General features: G+C 40.9%; 1 protein-coding gene across 11 annotated transcripts in view; it reads right to left on the reverse strand.

Annotated features, from left to right (window-relative positions):
• The window catches only part of SAMD12 (sterile alpha motif domain containing 12), a 509,648-nt gene that overhangs the window by 66,793 nt on the left and 420,527 nt on the right, over positions 1–22,328 (reverse strand). For 4 of the 11 annotated variants that reach the window (XR_012514161.1, XR_012514164.1, XR_012514163.1 and 1 more), the window contains exons 5-6: positions 6,570–9,062; positions 391–474 (exon numbers count right to left, since the gene is read on the reverse strand). Coding sequence is in view for 4 of the 11 variants with exons in the window: in XM_074387078.1 (XP_074243179.1) it covers positions 21,410–21,470 (61 nt within the window). In the remaining 7 variants the exon portion in view is untranslated. Of the gene's footprint in view, positions 1–390; positions 475–760; positions 9,063–10,872; positions 21,471–22,328 lie in introns of those variants that run through there. The other 7 variants (XM_074387078.1, XM_074387077.1, XM_003933109.4 and 4 more) reach the window with 5 other exon arrangements.

Consider the following 22,328-nt stretch of genomic DNA (forward strand, 5'->3'; position numbering starts at 1 on the left):
TGAGAAAGAAACAGTTGTGTGGTGGTGATGTAATGCATAGGCCTAGGCATGGAGAATAGGAAGGTCCCAAAATGGGAATGAATGGATGTGTTTAAGGTATCACAAAATTGGGCATGAACAAGAGGGAGTGTGTTGGACAGAGAAGCTGGAGAGGCAGTTGGTAGCAGATGATGCAGGGCTTATGAAGCTGCTCATGAGTTTTTTTTTTTTTTTTGGGGGGGGGGTCTTTTTTCTTTTTACTTTTATTTTACTTTAGGTATATACTATATCCAGCATTTCTCCATCTTATCCCTCCCCAGCCCCCTCTGTCCCTCCCCTAACCCCTCAACAGACCCCAGTGTGTAATGCTCCTCTCCTTGAGTCTATGTGTTCTTATTGTTCAATACCCACCTATGAGTGAGAACATGAGGTGCTTGGTTTTCTGTTCTTGTGCCAGTTTGCTGAGAATGATGGTTTCCAGATTCAGCCGAGTCCCTAAAAAGGACACAAACTCATCAATTTTTATGGCTGTGTAGTATTCCAGGGTGTATATGTACCACATTTTCTTTGTCCAGTCTATCATTGATGGGCACTTGGTTACACTTTAAGTTCTGGGGTACGTGTGCAGAACTTGCGGGTTTGTTACATAGCTATACACGTGCCATGGTGGTTTGCTGCATCCACCCCCCGCCCTCCGTTATCTACATTAGGTATTTCTCCTAATGCTATACCTCTCCTATCCCCCAACCTTCTGCTATCCTTCCCTTATCCCCTACCCCCAACCCTCAACAGGCCCAGTGTGTGGTGTTCCCCTTCCTGGGTCCATGTGTTCTCATCGTTCAACACCCGCTTATGAGTGAGAACACGTGGTGTTTGGTTTTCTGTTCTTGTGTCAGTTTGCTGAGGATGATGGTTTCCAGCTTCACCCATGTCCCTGCAAAGGACATGAACTCATTCTTTTTTAAGTCTAAAGGGAAAGCCACTAAAGATTTTATTTTTAGACAAGATCTCTTTCTGTCACCCAGGCTTAAGTGCAGTGGCGCAATCATAGCTCACTACAGCCTCTACCTCCTGGGCTCAAGCCATCCTCCTATTGCAGCCTTCTGAGTCGCTGGGACTATGGACATGCAACCACGGCCAGCTAATTTTTAAAAAAATCTTTTGTAGAGACTGGGGTCTCACTATGTTGCTCAAGCTGGTCTCAAACTCCCAGGCTCAAGCAATCCTTGTGCCTCAGCTTCCCAAAGTGCTGAGATAACAGGCGTGAGCCACTGTGCCCAGCCACCACTGAGGATTACCACCTGGGAAAGAAGTTGGGCATGGTGGCTCATAGGTGGGTGTAATTCCAGCATTTTGGAAGGCTGAGCATTTTCTCAAAACGCTGTAATTCCAGCATTTTGAGAGGCCCTTTCAGAAACCCAGGTAGCTGAGGCAGGAGGACTGCTGGATCCCAGGAACTTAAAGCTGCAGTAAGCTATGATCACGCCACTGCACTTCAGCCTGGTGGACCCAGTGAGAGCCTGTTTTTAGAAACATAAAATAAAATAAAAAATAAAAATAAAGGAGATGCCATTAGAAATTAAAAACGGAGAAGCAATATAGTCTGATTGATGTTTTGAATAGATCATTCTCTGTGACATGTGGAGAACAAACTGAGTTGGGCAAGTGTGTGCTAGGAAGAGGCCCTTTCAGAAGCCCAGGTAGCTGATACACGTGCAGGTTTATCTGCTCCCATCTGGACTAACCACACTGCCATACGCTTCTCTTGAAACCTCTCAACCACTGTTTCTATGCTGAATTGAAACGTCCATAAATCTGAAAACCCGAAGCCATCACATGGTGGTCCACTTATCAAACATCAGTTTTGGGTATCCAGGTATGTTTGAGTAACTCTATGAGTACAGTATTTTCTTACATTTTTCTTATCTATTTTATAAGAACAGGTGGAAAATAAAACACTGAATATTTGAGACTGGAGTTAAGAAGCATAAACCCCATATGTTTAGTGTTAAAACCTAAATTGAAGTTATTAATCAATTGACAGTGTTAAATCTTATTTTAAGCCAAGCAACTTTTTGTTCATTTGCAAAGGAATGAAGACGCTTAAAGACCATAGACACACTTGTGGAAATATGTGCAAGAAACACCTACCAAAAGTGAGAAGTTATATACTAAGTTTCAGCTCTTTTGGACAAAGTACTTTCTGAAAAGCATAAAAACCTATTGTATGATTTTTCAAACACTAGAATTTTTAAATTTTTTTTTTTTTAGACAAAGTCTTTCTCTTGTTGTCCAGGCTGGAGTGCAGTGGCACAATCTCGGCTCACTGCAACCTCCGTCCCCTGGGTTCAAGTGATTCTCCTGCCTCAGCCTCCCAAATAGCTGGGATTACAGGTGAGTGCCACCATGCCTGCTAATTTTTGTATTTTTGGTAGAGACAGAGTTTCACTATGTTGGCTGGGCTGGTCTTGAACTCCCGAAGTGCTGGTTTTACAGGCATGAGCCACCACACCCAGGCACTTATTTCTTATATTGAATTAGTCAAAATAATTAATGCTAACTGCCACAGCAGACAAATCCTGAAATCTCAACAGCTTACCCCTACAAAGCTATTTCTTGCTCATGTAAAGTTTAATGTACGTGGGGTACCTCTTGTAGCCTCACCATCTGGCAAGTGTGGCTCTGAAAGTAGCCTTGGATGCTCAAAAGAGAAGCACAGAATGAGGCAGTCTGCCTGTTCATGCTTCTGCCCAGGGGGTTGGGAGGGCATATCCGTTCTGTTTATAGTCCATAGGACTCCCTCCTCCCTAGGCTGGCAATGGATGCAAACATTTGGAATTCTTAGAGAGTTCAGTGATTTCTCTACAGTTATCATACATGAAAGTAAAGAACTCTAAACAAGGGGCCAGGTGCGGTGGCTCACGTTGGTAATCCCAGCACTTTGGGAGGCCCAGACGGGCAGATCATCTGAGGTTGAGAGTTGGAGACCAGCCTGACCAACATGGAGAAACCCCATCTCTACTAAAAATACAAAATTATCTGGGTGTGGCAGTGCATGCCTATAATCCCAGCTACTTGGGAGGCTGAGGTATGAGAGAATCACTTGAACCTGGGAGGCGGAGGTTGCAGTGAGCCGAGTTTGCATCATTGTATTCCAGCCTGGGCAATAAGAGCAAAACTCCACATCTTAAAAAAAAATAGGAAAAAAAAAAAAAAGAATTCTAAACAAGGAAATCTTCAGGGATGCCTGATGTGGTTGGCCAGGTATGAGGGGCAGTATTTGGAATAGAAGACACAGAGAAGTTAAGACCATATCTTCTTTTAGAGCTTGTTTTTGGAAAACTTTTCTCTTTCCTCTTGGCCTCAGGTTTTCTCCCCTACCTTTTGAAAATGAAGTTATTACTAGAGTCTAGTCCAGGTGAAAGAGCACCAGTGCCAACCAAGCACTCAGGTCACATTCTGATTTAGACCAGAAGAGGCAAAAAAGGGTGTTTGCAGTTCACTATCTGGCTCATGCAGATACGGGACTAGGCAGGAATTTTGGATCAAAACTGTGGGTACTTATAAAGCCTGGATTAATCTGAATTATCCCTCATATCATCACATATCTGCAACATCAAAAGGCCATGGGGCAGGATTTGGAGTTCAGACCCCCATCTATGATCACAATCACAGCTTAGCGTGGTCACTGAAGATGAGAATTTAAATCACGTAAAGAACTAAATTCAGAAACAACACTCAGCCTCCAAGTACAATTGCTTTGGAGGTTTAGCCCAGTTGCCGGCAGCCTAAAGCTGGTGCTCCCTCAGCCGAACTCAGTACCCCATAGACAAGGATCTCTACGTTGGCTCCCTTCTCTGTGGCTCCTGAGGGCAGGTCAGGGGGCTGAAATGACACCTGTACAGGACTAGCCAGCCTGTTGTGTTCTGAATCCATTATCTTGCCGCTAGGATCAGCTGGAGAACTAGAATATCTGTCCCTGTCTCATTCACTATGGTCCAGTGGGAACAGAGGCTCACCAGAAACTCTGGTTACTCACATTTGCTTCTGTGGCACTTAAGGACTATGGGTCTGACAAACGATAGATGCGAGCCAAAGGTTTGGGATTACAGAAATTTCAATGCCTAAAATATGTAATACTCACAAATATCCATGTACACACCACAATCCTTCCCTTCTACCTCCTCAACTTCCCCCAACCTCTGACCCTGAGCCATTTCCTACCCATCTTGCAGTTACGCAGAACCATGTGGCTTATTCTGTCTAGTGGGCTATGGTTGTGAGTGTCTCATGCGTTTCTCTCTTTGTCTCTCTCTCTCTCTTCCCCCCATTTATGTATTTATTTATTTACTTATTGAGACAGGGTATCACTCTGTTGGCCAGGTTGGAGTGCAGTAGTGTAATGTTGGCTCACTGTAACCTCTACCTTCCAGGCTCAAGCAATCCTCCCACCTCAGCCTCCTGAGTAGCCGGGATTACTGGCACATCACCACACTCAGTTATTTGGTAGAGATAAGAGTTTCATCAAGTTGCTCAGGCAGGTCTCAAGCTCCTTTGCTCAAGTGATCCTCCTGCTTTGACCTCTCAAGTACTGGGATTATGGACGCAGCATCATGCCTTTCTCTTGCTTTGCTTATCGACCTAGAATCCAGGTTTTCCAGATGCGAGAGCCTCCACTGTCAGGCTGAGTACTGCGGGGAACAGAGTCCCCAATAGCCTTACCTGAGTTAGGCATGTAAGATAAGCCAGAAAGAACGGTTTAGTATGCTAAGCTATTAAAACGTTTTAAATTTTGTATTAACAATTTTTTTTTAGAGATGAGATTTTGCTATGTTGCCCAGGCTGGACTTGAACAAACTTGATCAAGAAGTTCTCCTGCCTCAGCCTCTGGACTAGCTGGGACTACAGGTATATATCACCACATCCAGCTAAACTATTGAAATTTTAAGTTTTGTTTCTGGTTATCATAGTGCAATCTAACCTATTATGACTAATATCGGATTCACAGTAACATCTCAGCTCTGCTACTTTCTATTTAGGGCCTCTATTTTCTCATCTGTAAAGTGGAGATCATACCTACTGCCAGGACTGTCATGTTTTTGTCTGCCTTGCATTCCATGCCGTCTGAGTATTGCTCTCACCTCAAAATTCCATGAGATCCTTTCGCTATCAATCTAGGGATACACTTTCCCAACAACAGGGCAGCCAATTAGAGAGCCACCTCTTCTTGGACACCCTGACTGGGGCAAGGTGTAGCATGTGACCCCAAAATGGCCAATCAACGTCCATTTCTAGGACGGGTGGATGTCAGGACAGCGGGTCTCTTTCTGCATAAGCCTAGGGCTGTGAGATGTCACCTTTCCCATTCATGGAGGAAAGCAGCACTTGTGGACACTAAGAGACTGAGCTAAAAGGCCCATCCAGCCCTGGTTTTTCTCTATTACGTCATCCAATAAGTCTCTATCTCTCTGTTTAAGGTAGTTTGAGTTGGGCTTCAGTCGCTTGCAACTGAAAGAGTCCTGACCGATGTCCCTACCTCGGAGTTATTAGAAGGATCAAATAAAACAATGCATTAAAGTACCTGCCAAATTACAAATGCTCTAAACGTAATTGCTATTCTAGCTGAGGTTGGTTGCTAGAGGGCTTTAGTCATGAGTGTGATATCTTGTTTATTCCTTATTCTCAATCCTTTAGGTAACCTTAAGATTTGATGAGCTCATAAACGGAGGCCACATTATTTTGGACCCCACAGAATTTTTTTCCACTTGGCTGCAATAATCTCTTTGTCTTTTGCTGCCTTGGAGGTGCATCCTAAGAAACAGATATTTGAAAACCTTTATTGCATATGCTGCGGGGAAATTGTCTACTGCTTCACTCGGGGCTCCACCTATAAAGAGACATTAAGAACTTTTTCCCAGACTTACATGGGAAGGAAAACATGATGTCTCCTAAGGTGATACTTCTACTTTTTCATCCCCATCATCAAGAAGACTGAGCTTATTATATTCTTAGGTATTAAAGTCATAGCCCTCAGCACAGTTTTTAAACATTCACATGACTTTTGCATTATTCTCCACTATACATCCATGTTTATTTTTATGGATGTTGTAAATTCTGTATCAAATCACTATGATGACCTGCAAGGTTGGCATGAAATTTATGGCTTCTTTTTTTAATAATGATGACCAAAGTGTAAAGGCTATGCCTACATCCTTGTCTTGATGTTCTAATGGTGCTACATTTTCTCTGATTCAGATTTTTGTTTATTTATAGCTTTATATTTTATAGTATATTTTCTTATGAATTGCCGCAACTACTTGGTGGAAATAAATGAATTATGAATAAGTAAAAGCTCTTGAATAATAAAAGAAACACTTGACGAGCCTGAAATTATACCATATGAAGGCACTGGGGATTTACTTGGTTTCTTACTAATAGCCTTCTCACCCCAATATAAGTTAAATTGAATAACACATTGAGTAAGAGAAGGTGTTTAAAATTTTGAGAGAAAAAGCACAAAAAGACATAGCTGATATTCTCATTACACATAAAAAATCAAAAGTCCTAATTTTAAGAGAATACATTCATACCAATTTTGGAAGACAGATGTTGGGACGGTATTTGAAAGACCAGGTCCATTTGCTTCCTTTTCACCAAAGACAACAGGAAAAATATTTTTGTTAAATATGTCATTATATCTTCAACTTCACACATTGGGACAGAAATTATGCAATAGAAATATTTTTACTATAAACACCGAATATTGAATTAGCTGGTTTTTTGGATACCCTAGAAGCATCAAAGAAGACAAAACGAGAGAATGAGGTCTCCAAGTCAAATGCCTGTTCACTTACCTATGTCCTTTCCTGGGCAATATTCTCCATGAAGACCAGACTTTCTCTGTACAATTTCCTGTGGTAGTCCAGGGCCTCCAATGGGAGGTACCGAGTAAGTACCTGTAGAATGAATCATGACTACCTCCCCTTTTCCTGTGAGCGGAGCTTTGCTGCGTCTTGAAGGCCAAGTCATTGCTGACTATGTTTCTTCGTCTATCATATGTTCTTCACCAATTTTTTGTGCAATTACTTAAAGCAGGAGTTCTTAAGATTAGATGGCTTCAGAAAATTCTTGAATCCACTGAAAATGTCTGCCAAGGTGTGTGCATTGGTTACATTTTTTCAAAAAAGCACCCATAGCTTTCAGCAGTGTTTTCAAAGTACCTTGTGATCCTGAAGAGTTTAAGGACCATTTATGCAAGAGATTGTCTAGCATAGTGCCTTGTGGGTGCTCGATACACGGATATACACTTTTATGTTTCCCAGTCAGAAATAACTGGGTTAGCTCTGTGACCTGGACTAATAATTGAATCCTTTTAAGCTTTAATTTCTTTTTCTTTTTCTTTTTTTGAAAGGAAGTCTTGTCGTGTCACCTAGGCTAGAGGGCAGTGGCGTGCTCACTGCAACCTCTGCCTTCTGAGTTGAAGCAATTTTCCTGCCTCTGTCTCCGGAGTAGCTGGGATTACAGGCACCTGCTACCATGCCTGGCTAATTTTTGTGTTTTTAGTAGAGACAGGTTTCACCATCTTGGCCAAGCTGGTCTCGAATTCCTGACCTCGTGATCCACCTGCCTCAGCCTCCCAAAGTGCTGGGATTACAGTCGTGAGCCACCACACCCAACCAAGCCTTTCTTTATGTGTGAAATGGGAACTATAATATCTTACTATTATTATTATTTTTAATTTCAATAGCTTTAGGGGTACAAGTAGTTTTTGGTTACTTGGATAAATTGTATCATGGGGAAGTCTGGAATTTTAGTGTACTCATCACCCAAGTAATGTACATTGTACCCAGTAGGGAGTTTTTCATCCCTCAGCCCTCTCTCACCCTCCCGCCTTCTGAATCTCCAGTGTCCATTTTACCACTCTCTATGCCTTAGCATACTCATAGCTTAGCTTTCCCTTGTAAGTGAGAACGTGCAATATTTGCTTTTCAATTTCTGAATTATATCACTTAGAATAATGGCCTCCAGGAAAATGATAATATCCAACAGAATATTGTTAGAATTAAATGAGGTGATGTAAAAAATATTTGACCCATAGTAAGCACTCAATTAATGGAGCTAATTTCTTTGTTAGATGAAATTAAATCATGTTTCAGAAACGAATATCATATACTCACCAGGACTGATTCTCATTATAACAATCTTTGTTTTTCAAAATGAAATAAATAGATTTTTTAAAAACTTGGAAAAAAGATTTTGTTTTCATGAAGCAACATCATTTAATGATTTTGCAATGTAATAGAAATGAATACAAGATGAAAACAAAGGCAGGGACGTATCTGTCTTGCCCAGGGTCAGAGAAGAAATAAACCTCACCAAAGGGGAATTAGGTCTTTGAAACTCTCCCAGTCTCTTCCCTCTTCCCTCCTGCCTCCACCTCCATTCTGAATCCACCCCCCTTTTTTTTTTTCTGAGACCGCGTCTGACTCTATCACCCAGGCTGGAGCGCAGGGGCGCCATCTTGGCTCACTGCAACCTCAGCCTCTCCAGTTCAAGCAATTCTCCTGCCTCAGCCTCCCGAGTAGCTGGGATTACAAGCACTTGCCACCAAACCTGGCTAATTTTTTTTTTTTTTGTAGTTTTAGTAGAGATGGGGTTTCACCATGTTGCCCAGGCTCGTCTTGAACTCCTGACCTCAGGTGATCTACCCATCTCAGGCTTCCGAAGTGCTGGAATTACAGGCATGAGCCTACCACACCCAGCTCTTTCTTTAAAATATAGTTCTGAATTCGCCCTGTCTCTAACTCCCTTAATTTAATTTTCGAATAGAATGTCAACAAAGGGAGAGTATCCAGCATCAAGTTTGATACCATTTGTTCTTTCTTTCGAAATCCTTGAAAGACTTCTTTTTTTCCTGATTCCATTGTATCCAAGAATAATTTTTACAGATTTTTGGCTTAACCAATAAAAATCAATACCTGTTTGTGTTGACGAAGTTACCAACTGTGGACCTGTGTGCTTGCATCATTGCTCAAATTGTAGTTCCAATTTTTGTTTTCTTTGAAAAACTGCTTCTGTAACACCTGGGAGACAAAAATGTTTGTGAAATGAAAACATACTCTTTAGAATTAAGAAGGAAAGTGAACTATAGTGTATTAGAAGCTTCCAGATTTTCTAGATACGTGCTTACTTTAATTTTTTATTTCAATAGTTTTTGTAGTACAGGTGGTTTTTGATTACATGGATAAGCTCTTTAGTGGTGATTTCTGGGATTTTGGTGCACCCATCACCTGAGCAGTGGACACTTTACCCAATGTGTAGTCTTTTATCCCTCACCCCCTCCCCCACTGCGAGTCCTCAAAGTCCATGATATATTCTTGTGGTTTTACATCCTCATAGGTTAGTTCACTTATAAGTGAGAACATATGATATTTGGTTTTCCATTCCTGAGTTACTTCACTCAGAATAATGGCCTCCAGCTCCATCCAAGAATTATGTGCTTACTTTAAAAGCAAAGATGAGGATAAGATTGTCCAAAATTAGAATGGAGCTGAAGTAGTGTGTTGCAAAGGGATTACAGGAGTCCATCTATTCCAACCCTCTAGTATTCCAGAAGAGAATGTTAAAATCTAGACAGATGTGAGTCTTGGCCAAGGTAATGCAACTGTTCCCCCTTCTCCATCCACGGCTGGTGACAGGGTTGGGATGTAATAGGTTAACCGGGATGAACATGTAGTAGCTGTTTTGTAGCTATTTTCATTAATAGGAAGTGGCAGGTTTGTTTTTAGCCCACTTTTTATCCCCCTGGTCTCTATCTCCCTCTCAGGGGGTCCATCTGGAACCACTTCTTTCCTGAGGGTCTGTACATTCACCTGCTTGAAAGAACATGGCCATGAAGCACTGTTTGGCTTAGAATGGCATTTCCAAAAATGTTTGTTCTATGGGCTGTAAACTGATATTCTCTGGGGAAAACAGTTGATGCTTGGATGCGCTGCACTGAACATATGTGCATGATTATTTCTTTCAAGACTTCTCAGAGCCTTTAATATGCTAATAGGCATCCCAAGTCTCTAGGACAGGGGTAAAGTACATATATCCTATTTTCAGAGCTGGCTTGATTATGAAACATTCTTGCATCTCTCCCCAACCCCAGCATCTGAGAATAAATGGGGCTTAAGTTATCCTTCCAGAGATATTTGCATTTCAATCTAGGATACGTAAGAAGTGTTTGTTGAGCTGCTTATTTCTCTTAGTGTGTCAGATTCTTGAGGTCAGGAAAAGTGTCTTTCATCTCTGAATCAGCAACACCTAGACCAGTACCGTGACCAGTTCTTGTCACAGGACAAATGGCATGAGATCCAACTACGTTCGTTAAAACAAGAAAAGATTTCAAGCTCCACAAGGCTTACTTACTGGAACTAGAATTTAAACCATCAATGGCAACCAAATTAACCTTCTGTTGCCCTCCATTTTTTTTTTTTTTTTGGAGTCATCAATTTCACAGCTCTGAGACAAGAATTACTATCAAGAAAAATTGATAAAATCATTTAAAAATATTGTATGATCATATCTCTTTTTCTACTTTTCTCCTATAGAAAAATTTAGTGTTTGCTAGTTTGGTTTTAATGCTTTTGGAAGGGAGAATCATAGCAACAAGGATAGCAAAGCAGAGCTGGAGAGGCAGAAGTGGAAAAGGGCTGAGATTTAGAAGGGCTCTTCTCGAGAGAGAAAGAAGAGTTAAAATGGAAGGAAGCAGCTGCCTTTGAGTGGAGGATAATGAGGGTGGCATAGATGGGAAGGATTTTAAAGATATTTTCTGTGTAACTCGTACCCACACCTCCACCCACACACACGGTTTTGGAAGTTTCATGAAGGACAAAGTAAAATCTCACAGTGCTTTCATATGCATTTTTATTCTCTTTTTGAACTTTCCCGCAGAGACTGGACCATGGTAACCTAATGATATTTGGGTTACATTATTCAAAGGAGAGAAATATGACAGAAAAATAGAACCCTGTCAAGTTTTCCACCTCTCATGAGAAAGGGAACATCATCACTTGTGAAACAACTATATACAGTTCTCGTGATCTATTCCCACTTTGTATTTCCCCAGTGTTACACAAAAGCATGATGTAGATGTCTTTATTAAAGCTTGTTTTTAGTTAATTTTTCAATATTTGCACAATGTTTGTGAAAAATAAGGGAAAGCTATTTTACAATGTACATACATCTATATGCCTTATAAATAGATACTGGAGAAAGTATTAACAATTCTAATGATTTCATCATCACCGGAATAAACCTCCCAACCAGAGACAGCTCTTGGCAAAAATGATCAATAGGAAACTAAAGCGTATTTTAGGTTTTCTGTAGCACAAGATAACCAGCACTGCACTTCACATTTGCTAGGTCTTGAAAAAAAGATTTTATAAGATTCTGAATCATCTTAGATTGAAAAATTATTTTGGCGATCTCAACTGAATTTCTCACAGACATCACTGTCCTTGATCCAAATATAGCTACCATGTTTGCACAGGGCACCATGAGTTCCCCAACGCTGAGATGGCAGAAAGGCTTTTCTTTGTATTGGTAAAGTGGAATATAGGAGAATCTGCCTACACCTTACTGAGGCGAGAACCTCTCCACTAAAGCTTTCACCTACCTCAGAAAACACATCTGGTGTAGTCTTTATTACTATGAGTTGATTTGTTTAATGAAGTGTTTGTAGAGGTTGCTAGGATCAGTAGGCAGGAGGAAAACAAGCCAGGAAAAACATGGCAGCAAGTTTAATTCAGTTCACCTAACATTTGTTGAGCAACTATAATGTGGCAAGAGATGGGGATACAAAGACAGATATATGCTCTACCATAAAAAGAAGGAAGGAGAAGGGTAAACGGGGGTGGAAGAGAGAAAGAGAGAGGAGAAAGAGAGAGAGAGAGATGAGAGAGAAAAAGGGGGGGGGTGAAGGTGATGAGATAGAGGAAGAGGAAGGCATGTGGAGAAAGGTTTTAAGACAAGCCTGCAAAAGAGAGAGATAAGTTAAAAGCAGGAGACCACACAGAGAAAAAGAGAAGAAAATAATAAGAGAAAGAGACAGAAAGAGAAGAAATACTTAGAAGTGATCCTAAAAGGTCAAGACAAAGAGAATGTTTTGTTTGGGGGCTCTGATTTTCACATCTTCTAAAAAGTTTAACCGACAAAAAGGTGGCTCAGTTTTCCATGTTCAAAATCTTTATGTAGAGAAAAGTAGGAGAAAATTGTGCTTTTAGAGTTGCAAGGTATATCGAAAGATTTAGAAGGTTTATACGTGGAGTCAGGAAGCTAACCTAAAAGGTTACCACAGGTTTTGCTTTTGGACACCTTTTTCAGAAACCAAAACAAACACTAGATTTACAGTAAGCATGTAATAAAAAAGGCAATGGGTGTCTCCTTTCTTTTTTATGCAATTTATGAGTGCTTTTTCATTTCGGGGAAAGAAGTGTTTCTTCTCTACTGGTTGAAGTAATTCATCATCTTCAGTACAGTCAGAGTGTCTATAAGTACTCATTACGATGTCTCCTTGAGAAAAGGCAGGGTGAAAATGGTAATTTAGAGCAGGAAAATGGTCAATTGTTTATATTTGGTGTATAATATTATTCAGGGAATTTTTTAAAGTTTGAGACAAGTGTTTGGCCCTTTAAAAATACGTGGAGGTGGGTGGAGGGTACTGCAGATGTCTGCTGCACTAGAGGCTGGCTACGCCAAAGCTGTCTGGAAGTTCTGGTTTCTAACTCAAGTCTCTTGGGCAGGTGTTATTTGAAGGTCAGTCTTTCTATTGATAAAATACAGAGAGCTTATATTTGGTCACTACCTCAGAGAGACGGAGCAAGAGGTGCTGGAAAATGCCATCAATCATGTTATTATTAGCACATATTATTGACTCTCTGGGGTGAGAGGAAATCGGTGGGCCGAGATCTGTTGTCCCATCTCTTCCTCGTGTGTTACCATGTCTGAGAGATGAAGAGAATTGTGCCTCTCGTCCAGCTGTGCTCAACACTAAAGCGTTCACCAGTCATTGAAATTACGCTGGTGGGATTTGGTGCTGGGGGAATTCTGTGTGCTGGGAGCCGCAGGGAGGCCATCAATTCATTTCACATATATTATTTCTCTAGGAAACACAGCATAACTGAGGACAATTTTCCACCATGAATTGCATCATTAGCTAACACAGGAGAAGTGAAATGCTGTTAACTTTTCTTTTTCTTTTGCAAAGCTGATGAGCTGAATAAAATAGAAACGTTTAAGGTAATTTTTTTTTTCCTAGGATATATGTTGAAAATCAGAATCAAAACGCTTTTACACGGTAATAGAAATCCCACATTTTAATACATTGCCATGCACATAAGGAGTCAAGTAATGCTGAATACAAAATAGTCAAATATACAAAATGATAAAGCAGATTTTCAAGCCTGATAGAGATCATGCTCACAGATACTAGGGTGGGGGGGGGGCAAAAATCTGTACACAGTTTCATTTTTATCCCTTTTGTAAGAGTCATGCCCCCCTCAACTCTTTTTGAGGACAATCAGAAACAGAAGGAAACATAAGAATATACAAAGGAGACCCAGAGGGAATTGGCGAGTTGATAGCTGCTTAAGATATGGAAATCGGTGGTTCAAAATTGTGGTGCACAATAATTCTTATGTTTAGAGAAAAAAAGTTTCTCAACATTGTATGCCCTGGGAACCCAGGAAACTAAAGTGGACATCCAACAGAAAAGGCACTCTTATTTTACCAAATAATTTGATTGCCTCCTCCTAAGTATAGTCCTGGGAGTTTTTCTAGGGATGCATAGAGAAAAAGAGAAAGAAAGAAAAACCCAATAGTCGTGGGAAATGAATACAGGTAATACTTATGTAATTAAACACTCTTGGGAGACCAACAGAATTCAGACTGCTGGTTGAACTACTCATTTAGGAAGCTATAAACATGTTGAGCATCTACACAGACTTCTGTGTTCTGACATGTGCTTTTTAGCTATGTTTGTTAGTGTTTGTGAAAGAACGAATCATTATCTTTATCAGATTCTCCCCCTCCTCCATTCTCATACTCTATAAAGAGAACTACTCGTGTTCAATTCACATTGTGTCATTTTTCTTCCTTTATTTCCTAGAACAAACACCAAGATGCAGTAGTTATCAAGGAAGATCGATGTCCTGTCTGCTTCCTGTGCCTCTCAGTTTGGCACCTTCACACTCTGATGAGTCTTCTCCAACCTGGGATTGGCACTCTTCACCTTAGTGGGTCATGGAGCTCTAAATCTTTGGGAGGTGAAGAAGTGGAAATAAATGGACACCTGGGCTGTAGACTCTGCAGACTAGCCTCATATATTAGAAAAAGTGTGTGTGTGTGTGTGTGTGTGTGTGTTTGTGTAAAACACTGATTGTTACTTCATCATTCTATTTCCTTTGTAAATCCAAGAATGGAGATTCAGAAATAATAGCTCCACAGAGAAAGCCTCAAGTAAGGGAGAGGAATCATTGAATAAAGCCTGTAACCCAGATCAGCACTCTAATTATACATAAGGGATATTGGAGGCACAGGACAGCTTCTTCCCTTAGTTCATTTCGGCCTCTGAACAACCCCATCTTCTAAGGAGAGACAGAGAGCACCCCACACTGAAGAGCAGTGACCCAGAGAGACTGGGCGATTTCTATTAGTCTGGCATTCTTGAATTCAAAACATTTTCTTCCTTTTTATCAGAGCAGTGTCCATCTCCGCAAAGTTCTCAGAATAACTCAAGCGTATAAACCACAAGAGATCAACATTTCTTTTCTCGGGTGCTTTTTACTATTAATAGGGAATTTGGTTACAAGATTGAGCTTTTCTAAAATTTTGTGCAAAGCTATTTAATTAAGTGTCTAATGGTATTAAATAATTACATTAACTGAAACTACAGTAGTATGATTTAGGGATACAAGGGTTTCGGTGGAATTGGTCTCCAAATGTTTGTGCTGGCTTGGCTTTACAGCAGACTGGTTCCTTCTGTCCCAGACATGACCGTGACACACAGTGCAAAGTCAAGAGCCTGGTATTATTCAGCTCTCTGCAATGTGAACTTCTTTTACTAGTTAAGCCGTGGTCTCCTCAAACATCGCCTTGTAAGGACAGCATCTTTCTATTGGTGGAAGAGAGGTAGTGGTGGAGAAACCATTCAAAGCCCCAGAGAGCCCTAAAATTGCCTATGTGCGAGTTTAAGCAAGTAGAACCCCTTTTACCTCCAGTGGGGGCTAACACCCACCAAAGAGGATTCTCTTTCTGGTGATCTGAGGTGGGAATTGAATAAAAATTAAAAAAAGACAAAGGTTCCAGCATTCAAACATGCATTTCCTCCTCCACTCTATATTCATCCTTAAGGTTTCCATCTGTAACTGAAGGCCTTTTTGATGTGAAAAAGAACTGGGTCACGCACTTCAAAACCTCTGAAGCAGCTGATATGTGGGGAAACATAACCTCGGTCCTCTCTCAAATGCGCTGTATGGGATCTGAACATGGGGATTGCCAAAAGCAGGAACAGAGCCAGCGGGCAGTTCCCAATGCAAACATGCTAAATGCACTTAATCGCGGTTAAAAAAAAATACTAGAAATACACACACACACACACACACACACACACACACACACACACACACACGTAAAGAACTAGAACGGATTGATTTAGGGATCACAGAATCATAGAATCAAGGACCACCAGCATGCTCAAACTCAAACCATATTCTCGGAATTATACTTGGATAGGAGGTCTCTATAGAGTTTAGAAAGGTATTTTCATGGCATTTGTGCTATTTTAGAGGCCATGCTAACTCCTCTGAGGAGATGGGAGAAGACCATCATCAGTTTGTGGAATGGAACAGGATCACGTCCCAGGTGCTTGAGACATTTAACCGAGCAAAGTTTTCTACAAGGTTATCTTCAAGATCAGTTATCCTACCCAAAGTGAAAGCATGAGCCAGTAACAGTCTCCTGTTTTTGAATTTTTTTTTTTTTTGCGTTAAGTATTTGAATATATTTTTACAGAATTTGGTGGTGATTAAATGCAATCATATAAAACAGATCTGTTTGCTCTCATGCATCCACTCAGTCTTGACTTCCACATTTGATAGCTGTGCCAGTGCTAATGTGGCAAAAGCCATGTGAAACCAACCGTTTATTTCCTTTGATCCAAATGACTGAATTTTAAAAGGCTGTAAACAATGTGGGAGGCGACCAGCAGAGTCTTCAGTGTTTTAATTGTTTGAGGTATCAGTATCTCCAGTGTTGGATTAATTTAATAGCCTCCTTCCTTGAGGTTCACATCAGTAGGGCTGCTCTTAATGCTCTGCATATGAAGCAAAACGGCCTTGGCCTAAGAGCCTTTCTAAGGTGCCTCAAAATATCTGAGGTTTGGAAAACAACAACACAACAAATAACAAACAAACAAATAAACCTCCCAAACCATTGGCTCCAGGTTATGAAAAGAATTTTGTATGATCAGAAATAATGTCTAACTATCTACGTACGATACTTATTAATATGTCAACCGGCCAATAATAATTCAACACGAGTCATATGGTTACTTTTACATGACATTAAGTGTATGCTGTTGGTGCTTTCTTGTGCTTGATATAATTGTAGGAGGGAAGCTCTGAAAGAAGAATGCTTGAAGTGCATCAGGTTTTTAAATAGCCTTACATGGCAAATCAAACTTCAGTTTTATGATATCTTTGGCATCCGTTTTCTGCTGTTTCATGGAAGTCATGTCTCAGTCATTTTGCCCTTGGGCAAGAAGTATAAAATTAGCCCTACGCCGGATGGCTCCTCCCTTTTACATTTGTTGCTGGTAAATTTCACCCTAAAAAAATTTAGATTTTAGAAACAGCACTTGCCCTTACCCAGAATTCTCCCTGTGGAGCTAAGATGATGGCCAGAAGGCCACCAGTACTGTTACTGTCCCTTTAGCTACCTTCCCCAAAGGAGAAGCATCTACCTTATTCTTTATCCTGAGGTGTGGCAGAACCTTCCTATGCCCCTAGCCAGCTTTTCCTCAAGTTTCCAGCTTTTCCTCAAGTTTCCTGCTTTCAAAAGAATGCTGTCCGTCTTCCCAAAAGCCACCATAGCAAAATAATAGAAACACAGCTCTCTTTTACCTTGAAGCTATGCAGTGGTGCCAGGAATCATGTGGGTTCATAAACCAGAATTCATAGGATAATCCTCTGGATTCAGGAGTAGATTCAGATCTAAAAAGACTAAGGAGCAGGATCTGGCTTTGAAATACAGTCCTTAGTGGTGCCCTGAGTAGAAACATCTCCTGGCCTGTCCCCTTTCCTCGTCTCAGGACTGCAATGGGATTAATTAATCTCCCAGATGACTGGTCAGTGCTATTAATCCCTACCCACACTGCTTTTTGGGCAGGAAGTTTTCACCACGATCAAGTTTAAGAAGAAATTGTTAGGACTGGGGAAAAAAGGTGACAACTCCGTTTTTTTGTTGAGTACTTTAAGGAATTCTTGAGATCTACCCACAGCATCATGTTAAAAGAAAGAGAGATGAAAAGAAAAAAAAAAACACCCTAAAAAGTACAGTGGAAGGGGTTGGAGGGGTGAATAAAAACAGCCCTAAAGCAATAATAGAATTTATGTCATTTTCAAGGATTAGATTTTTAAAAACAGTCTAAGGCAATTGACAAGCCTAGTTGTCAAGTAACAAAATTATTCTAAAGAATGTAGAGGAAAACAGCACAAAAAACCCGAAACTGCTAATGTACTGGAAAGAAAGAGAAGGTTTTGGTGAAGTAAAGGGCTAAAGGGGTCTTAAAAACTTCACTTCCTTGAGACTTTTATTGTTCCTATCCAATATCAATTATGTGACATTTGCAGACAAAGAAAGCATTTGCAAGTAACGAGGGGAATCCACTAGATGTTTTTATCCTTAGTTGATATTCTCATGTACAGCTGATTTTCCTTTTCTCCTTGAATGTTAAAAATGGCAGAATTTCCTCAGGACTAAGGACTGTTAGCCTCTGTCTGAGCAACTGAGAAGTGACTCTGAAAAGATTCCTGGCTTGTCTGCCAGGATTCTGGAGGTAGAAGTGAAATCTGCAGGTGCACACCTCACAGAGCCTGAGCAGGGATTTGAAGGTAGGCCACTACCCACAAAGAAAGTTGATAGGATCTCTATTCCCCTAGGTAGGTCTCAAACTACTGAAGTGATTTGCTTTTCACACTAGCAGGACTGGCAATGCTGCATAATAAGTGAATCCCCTTGGCATCATGGAAAGTATGATAATTATTCATTTCTGTTCATTCCCAAGAGTGCCTTTCCTGTGCAAGTCTGGGTGTCAGTCTTTTAACAAAGGTGCAGCATAGGTTTAAGTAAAGGGAAAAGTCAAGCATCAACAGGTTACAGTCCTTAGACATAAAAATATGTATCCTTTACTTTCCCATCTCTTTCTTCCTACTAAACAAAACTCACTACCATCATTTCTGGATTTCTAGGAGGTAACATTTCATACACGCATCTTGGGAAGAAAGTCCAGCACAGCTGGAGGTAACCATGGGAGATCACAGAGGACCGCCATGTAATAAAGATGCTGAAGCCTGTGAATAAAGCTGTTCCTTCTTCTTGCTGGTTGAACTCTTGACTGCTCGGATTTTATGCCACCATGTTTCCACAACTATCCCCAAAGTGGTTTCAAACAGAGGTTGACTGTTTGGAAAAGAGTAGTAGTTCATATGCAAACACAGAGTTACGTGCAAGGCATTAAGGCATTTTTAGAGACACAGTCTTTTCAACTGGGCTCTTTAATAGTCTTCATTTTGCCTTCTCCTAGGTCCCTCTTCACCCATCATTTTTCAATAATTTTACAACACTCGTCAGGCTTAAACAAAGACAAACTAGGAAACTCTACTTATTTAATTGTTTGGAATATTTTGCAAAGGCCAAAGCAAGTAACAATGAACCACCATCATTTAATGAACGTCTGCACTAAAAAGCATGTCCAGTTTTTCAAGAGAGTCAGCAGTAGTCTCAGAATGTCCTTGGCTAAACCTTAATTCCAAGTTACAATATCTCAGCACCTGGCGGTTCTTAGGCTTCATCAGACTTAATTGTATGTCCCCTGGACTAGTTATAGAATTGGAGCTTCAGATAATGCAGCGTAGTGGTGAATGGTTGTGCCTATGTAAAGAAAGGGAACATAGGTGTCCAGGGTGGATATCGAGGAAAGCAACTGAATGCTGCTTTCGGAAGCTCGAACCAACTCAGCCTGGGCCCTGGAAGAGCTGGCTATACCTGAAAGCTGCAAATATGGAGGCTGATGCAGTTTTACTACCTTTCATTCTGCTGCCTGCTCCCTGAGGAGCTGTCTGCTGCCATGTTCTTCTTCCTAGGGTACTCTTGCAAAATGGAGAATGCTGTCTAAGTTTTCACTGTGGAAAAGGTGGGGTGGCGATAATGTTTGGGAGGAGGAGATATGGTTTCATAAGGGCAGGTGGGAAGTCTGCTTTGTGTACTGTTGTTACCTAAGCACAACGCTTGGCACATAGTAGATGCTCAACAAATGCTTGCTGAGTAAAGGGCGGGATGAAAGGAGGAAGAAGACCTGCTATTAGAACTGACCACAAGGGATGGGCAGTGGAGACTAGAATATTGTGTCCAAGGATGTTGGCAGCTGGAGTTTGGCTTCCTAATTACGGATGTGAAGGGAACTACATTCTGCAGAGGGCCTGGCAGTCCTGCTGCTGACCTGTCAAAGAGCCAGATCTTGGTGGTGACTGAAATTCCTCTGAGTTCCTTGTTGGAAGCCCCCTTCTCCGGCTCTGCAGCCTACCAGGCTTGTGGTGAATCATCCTGCTGCTGACTCATTTGGACCTTCCTCCCTTTCCCTGTCAGGTTTCCAAATCTCAGGCGGGGGTGGTTTCCAACGGGCTGTGTATTTCCTGAGACCCTGAGAGGAGGCAGACAATGCTTATGTATCTGGAGACACCCTAAAACATCAAGCTTGCTCGCATTGGAAGTGTTCCAGAAGTGGTTACACATATTTTAAAGAAAAGCCTCTGATGCCTGTCAGTCCCAGGCTGGGACAGTGGGCACAGGAACATACTGCACTGAGGTTTCCACTCAGCCAACTTTATATTTTCAGGAAAAAAATATGCTACCGTGTTATGTAGCAAGTCAATATGCACATGTCTGCAATGCTTAAAGATAAGCGATAATTAAGTTGACTGGTTTCCCAGGACTGTGCTTTGTCATAAGACCTAGTTAAAAAAAATAGTCATGGGTATCATCCCAGAAAAGATTAAAAGGGACTAGTAGGTTCTACACTAAGCAAGGAACCTAGTATAGGATGCTTCCTTCTCTAGGCACATGGCGGGGTCACTTGATGTTTCCCTCTTAAGAGAATGGCGATTTAAACTTGACTTAGAATTTTTTCCGAAGTGTTAAAGTCAGACCACGCAAAAGAATGGCATTCTGTTGCCCTTACTATCCATTCGCCATGGCCTTTGATTAAAAGAATATCATCCCCTTTTTTTTCTTCGGAGGAACTGTTCTACAGAATACCTACATTAGCTAAATAGAAGCCTCCTGTATTTGAGTACATGTATGTGCCTGTGGTCAACTTGCCTGAGAACAAAGAAGCAAGTTAAGATATCACAATCACTCGACCCGTTCTGCTTCCCTTTGGTGCTACAAGTAAACCAGTTGTTCAGTAAAGAATCCGGAGGTGAAGTCTAACAGTATCATGGCCATATTTACATCAACCTACCACAAACCACCGGGGATATGCTAGTAGTGGAGTTTGTCTTGGACAGTCTGAGCCAGGAAAAAAAAAAACCCACCAAGATTTATAAACGTAAAAAGAAAATACTTGATTTTTCACATGTGCTGAACGTGCTAATTCATCTTGGTGTAGTATTCTCATATAAAGTGCTTAAGAGTTGGACAGAACCTTTAGACATCGTAACTAACATAGTCGAGACACGTTTACATTCCTACCAGGGCATAATATTGTGAACACTCCCACTGAGATTGCAGAACTGCTGTAATTTTTTTTTTTCTAAAACATCATGCCATCTGCACACATAATAAAATAATCCAGTAGTTGCCATGCTAAAACAGGACTTCTAGTGAAGGGCACAGACAGCTCCCCAAAGGGAACTTGAGTTATGCACAGTGATGAAAACTGGAAGCAATTTTCCAGCTCATGGTCTGCCAATGACCACTTGGAACGACCTGGCACTGTGTCTTATGCACCTCATTTTAAATCCATAGCAAAGTAAGAATTTTCCAGAGCCCATAATCTTTACTGAATGGATGTGTTTTCACTTAATCCAGTTAAATTGTCCATGTTCCAAGGATATCTTCTGGCAGTGCCATGGGTTAGTCTTTCTGTGAGGAACAGGTCATGTTCATATCAACTGGCAGGACAGCAGCTTGGAAGGCTAACCGTGTTTATGGAGAACCCTCGGCTGAGGCTGTAAGAAGAAAAAGGGGGAAATATGGTAAGTGCTTTCCTTTATGTTTCCAGACACTGATATGTAGCAATTAACGTATTCAAACAAACCCTGACACCCTTAGGTCAAAGAAAAAGCTCTAGTGAGAATGATGGTTACTCAATGAAAGGATGGATTTACAGTGGCTTATATTCATGAATTTTTTCTCCCTACCATTTGGCAAGGCATGGAAGACATCCAACTGAAAAATAGGTGAAGCTGCCTGGAAGGGAGGGTAAAACCAGATATCTGGAATTAGCATCCAACCCAATGACGGGGCTGCAGTTTGGGAAATGATTTCATAGATTATGAAGGTTCATGCATTTGCTTGACCTGGCACAAGGTAAGACTGGGTATGGTGTGAAGCATTTTATTTTTGGGAGAGATGGGGTTTTTCATTCATCAGAAAGATTTCTTGGAATGAAATCTAGAAAATCAAATGTTGGAAGTGGAATGGCTGGAGCTCTTGAGTTTGCTAGCTGCAAAGTCAGATGAACTAAGCAGGTTACAGACTAGATAAAGAAAGCTGTTAAAATCAAACCAGAGATTAAACTACTTGAATTGCAACCCTACTTTTGGCATTGGGAGTGCTGGTATAGAAATATTAAAATATGTTCCTGAGTTTTCTAATTTAAATTGTCTCAAGTTCCTGTTATTTTATTTGGGTACTCCCTACAGTTCCTTAGACATGGGTCATCAATAATTAATTATTATATGAGTACAATGGAATATTTTGCTCAGAAAACTATCAATATTAGTTTTTAATACACACAACTATCTGGCATTGGGAGAGAAGCATAGCAAGCATTCTTGATGCAAAAGAAAAAAAATCTACCTCAG

The sequence above is a fragment of the Saimiri boliviensis genome, chromosome 15 (genome assembly GCF_048565385.1).
Source record: "Saimiri boliviensis isolate mSaiBol1 chromosome 15, mSaiBol1.pri, whole genome shotgun sequence".
Lineage (NCBI taxonomy): Eukaryota > Metazoa > Chordata > Mammalia > Primates > Cebidae > Saimiri > Saimiri boliviensis.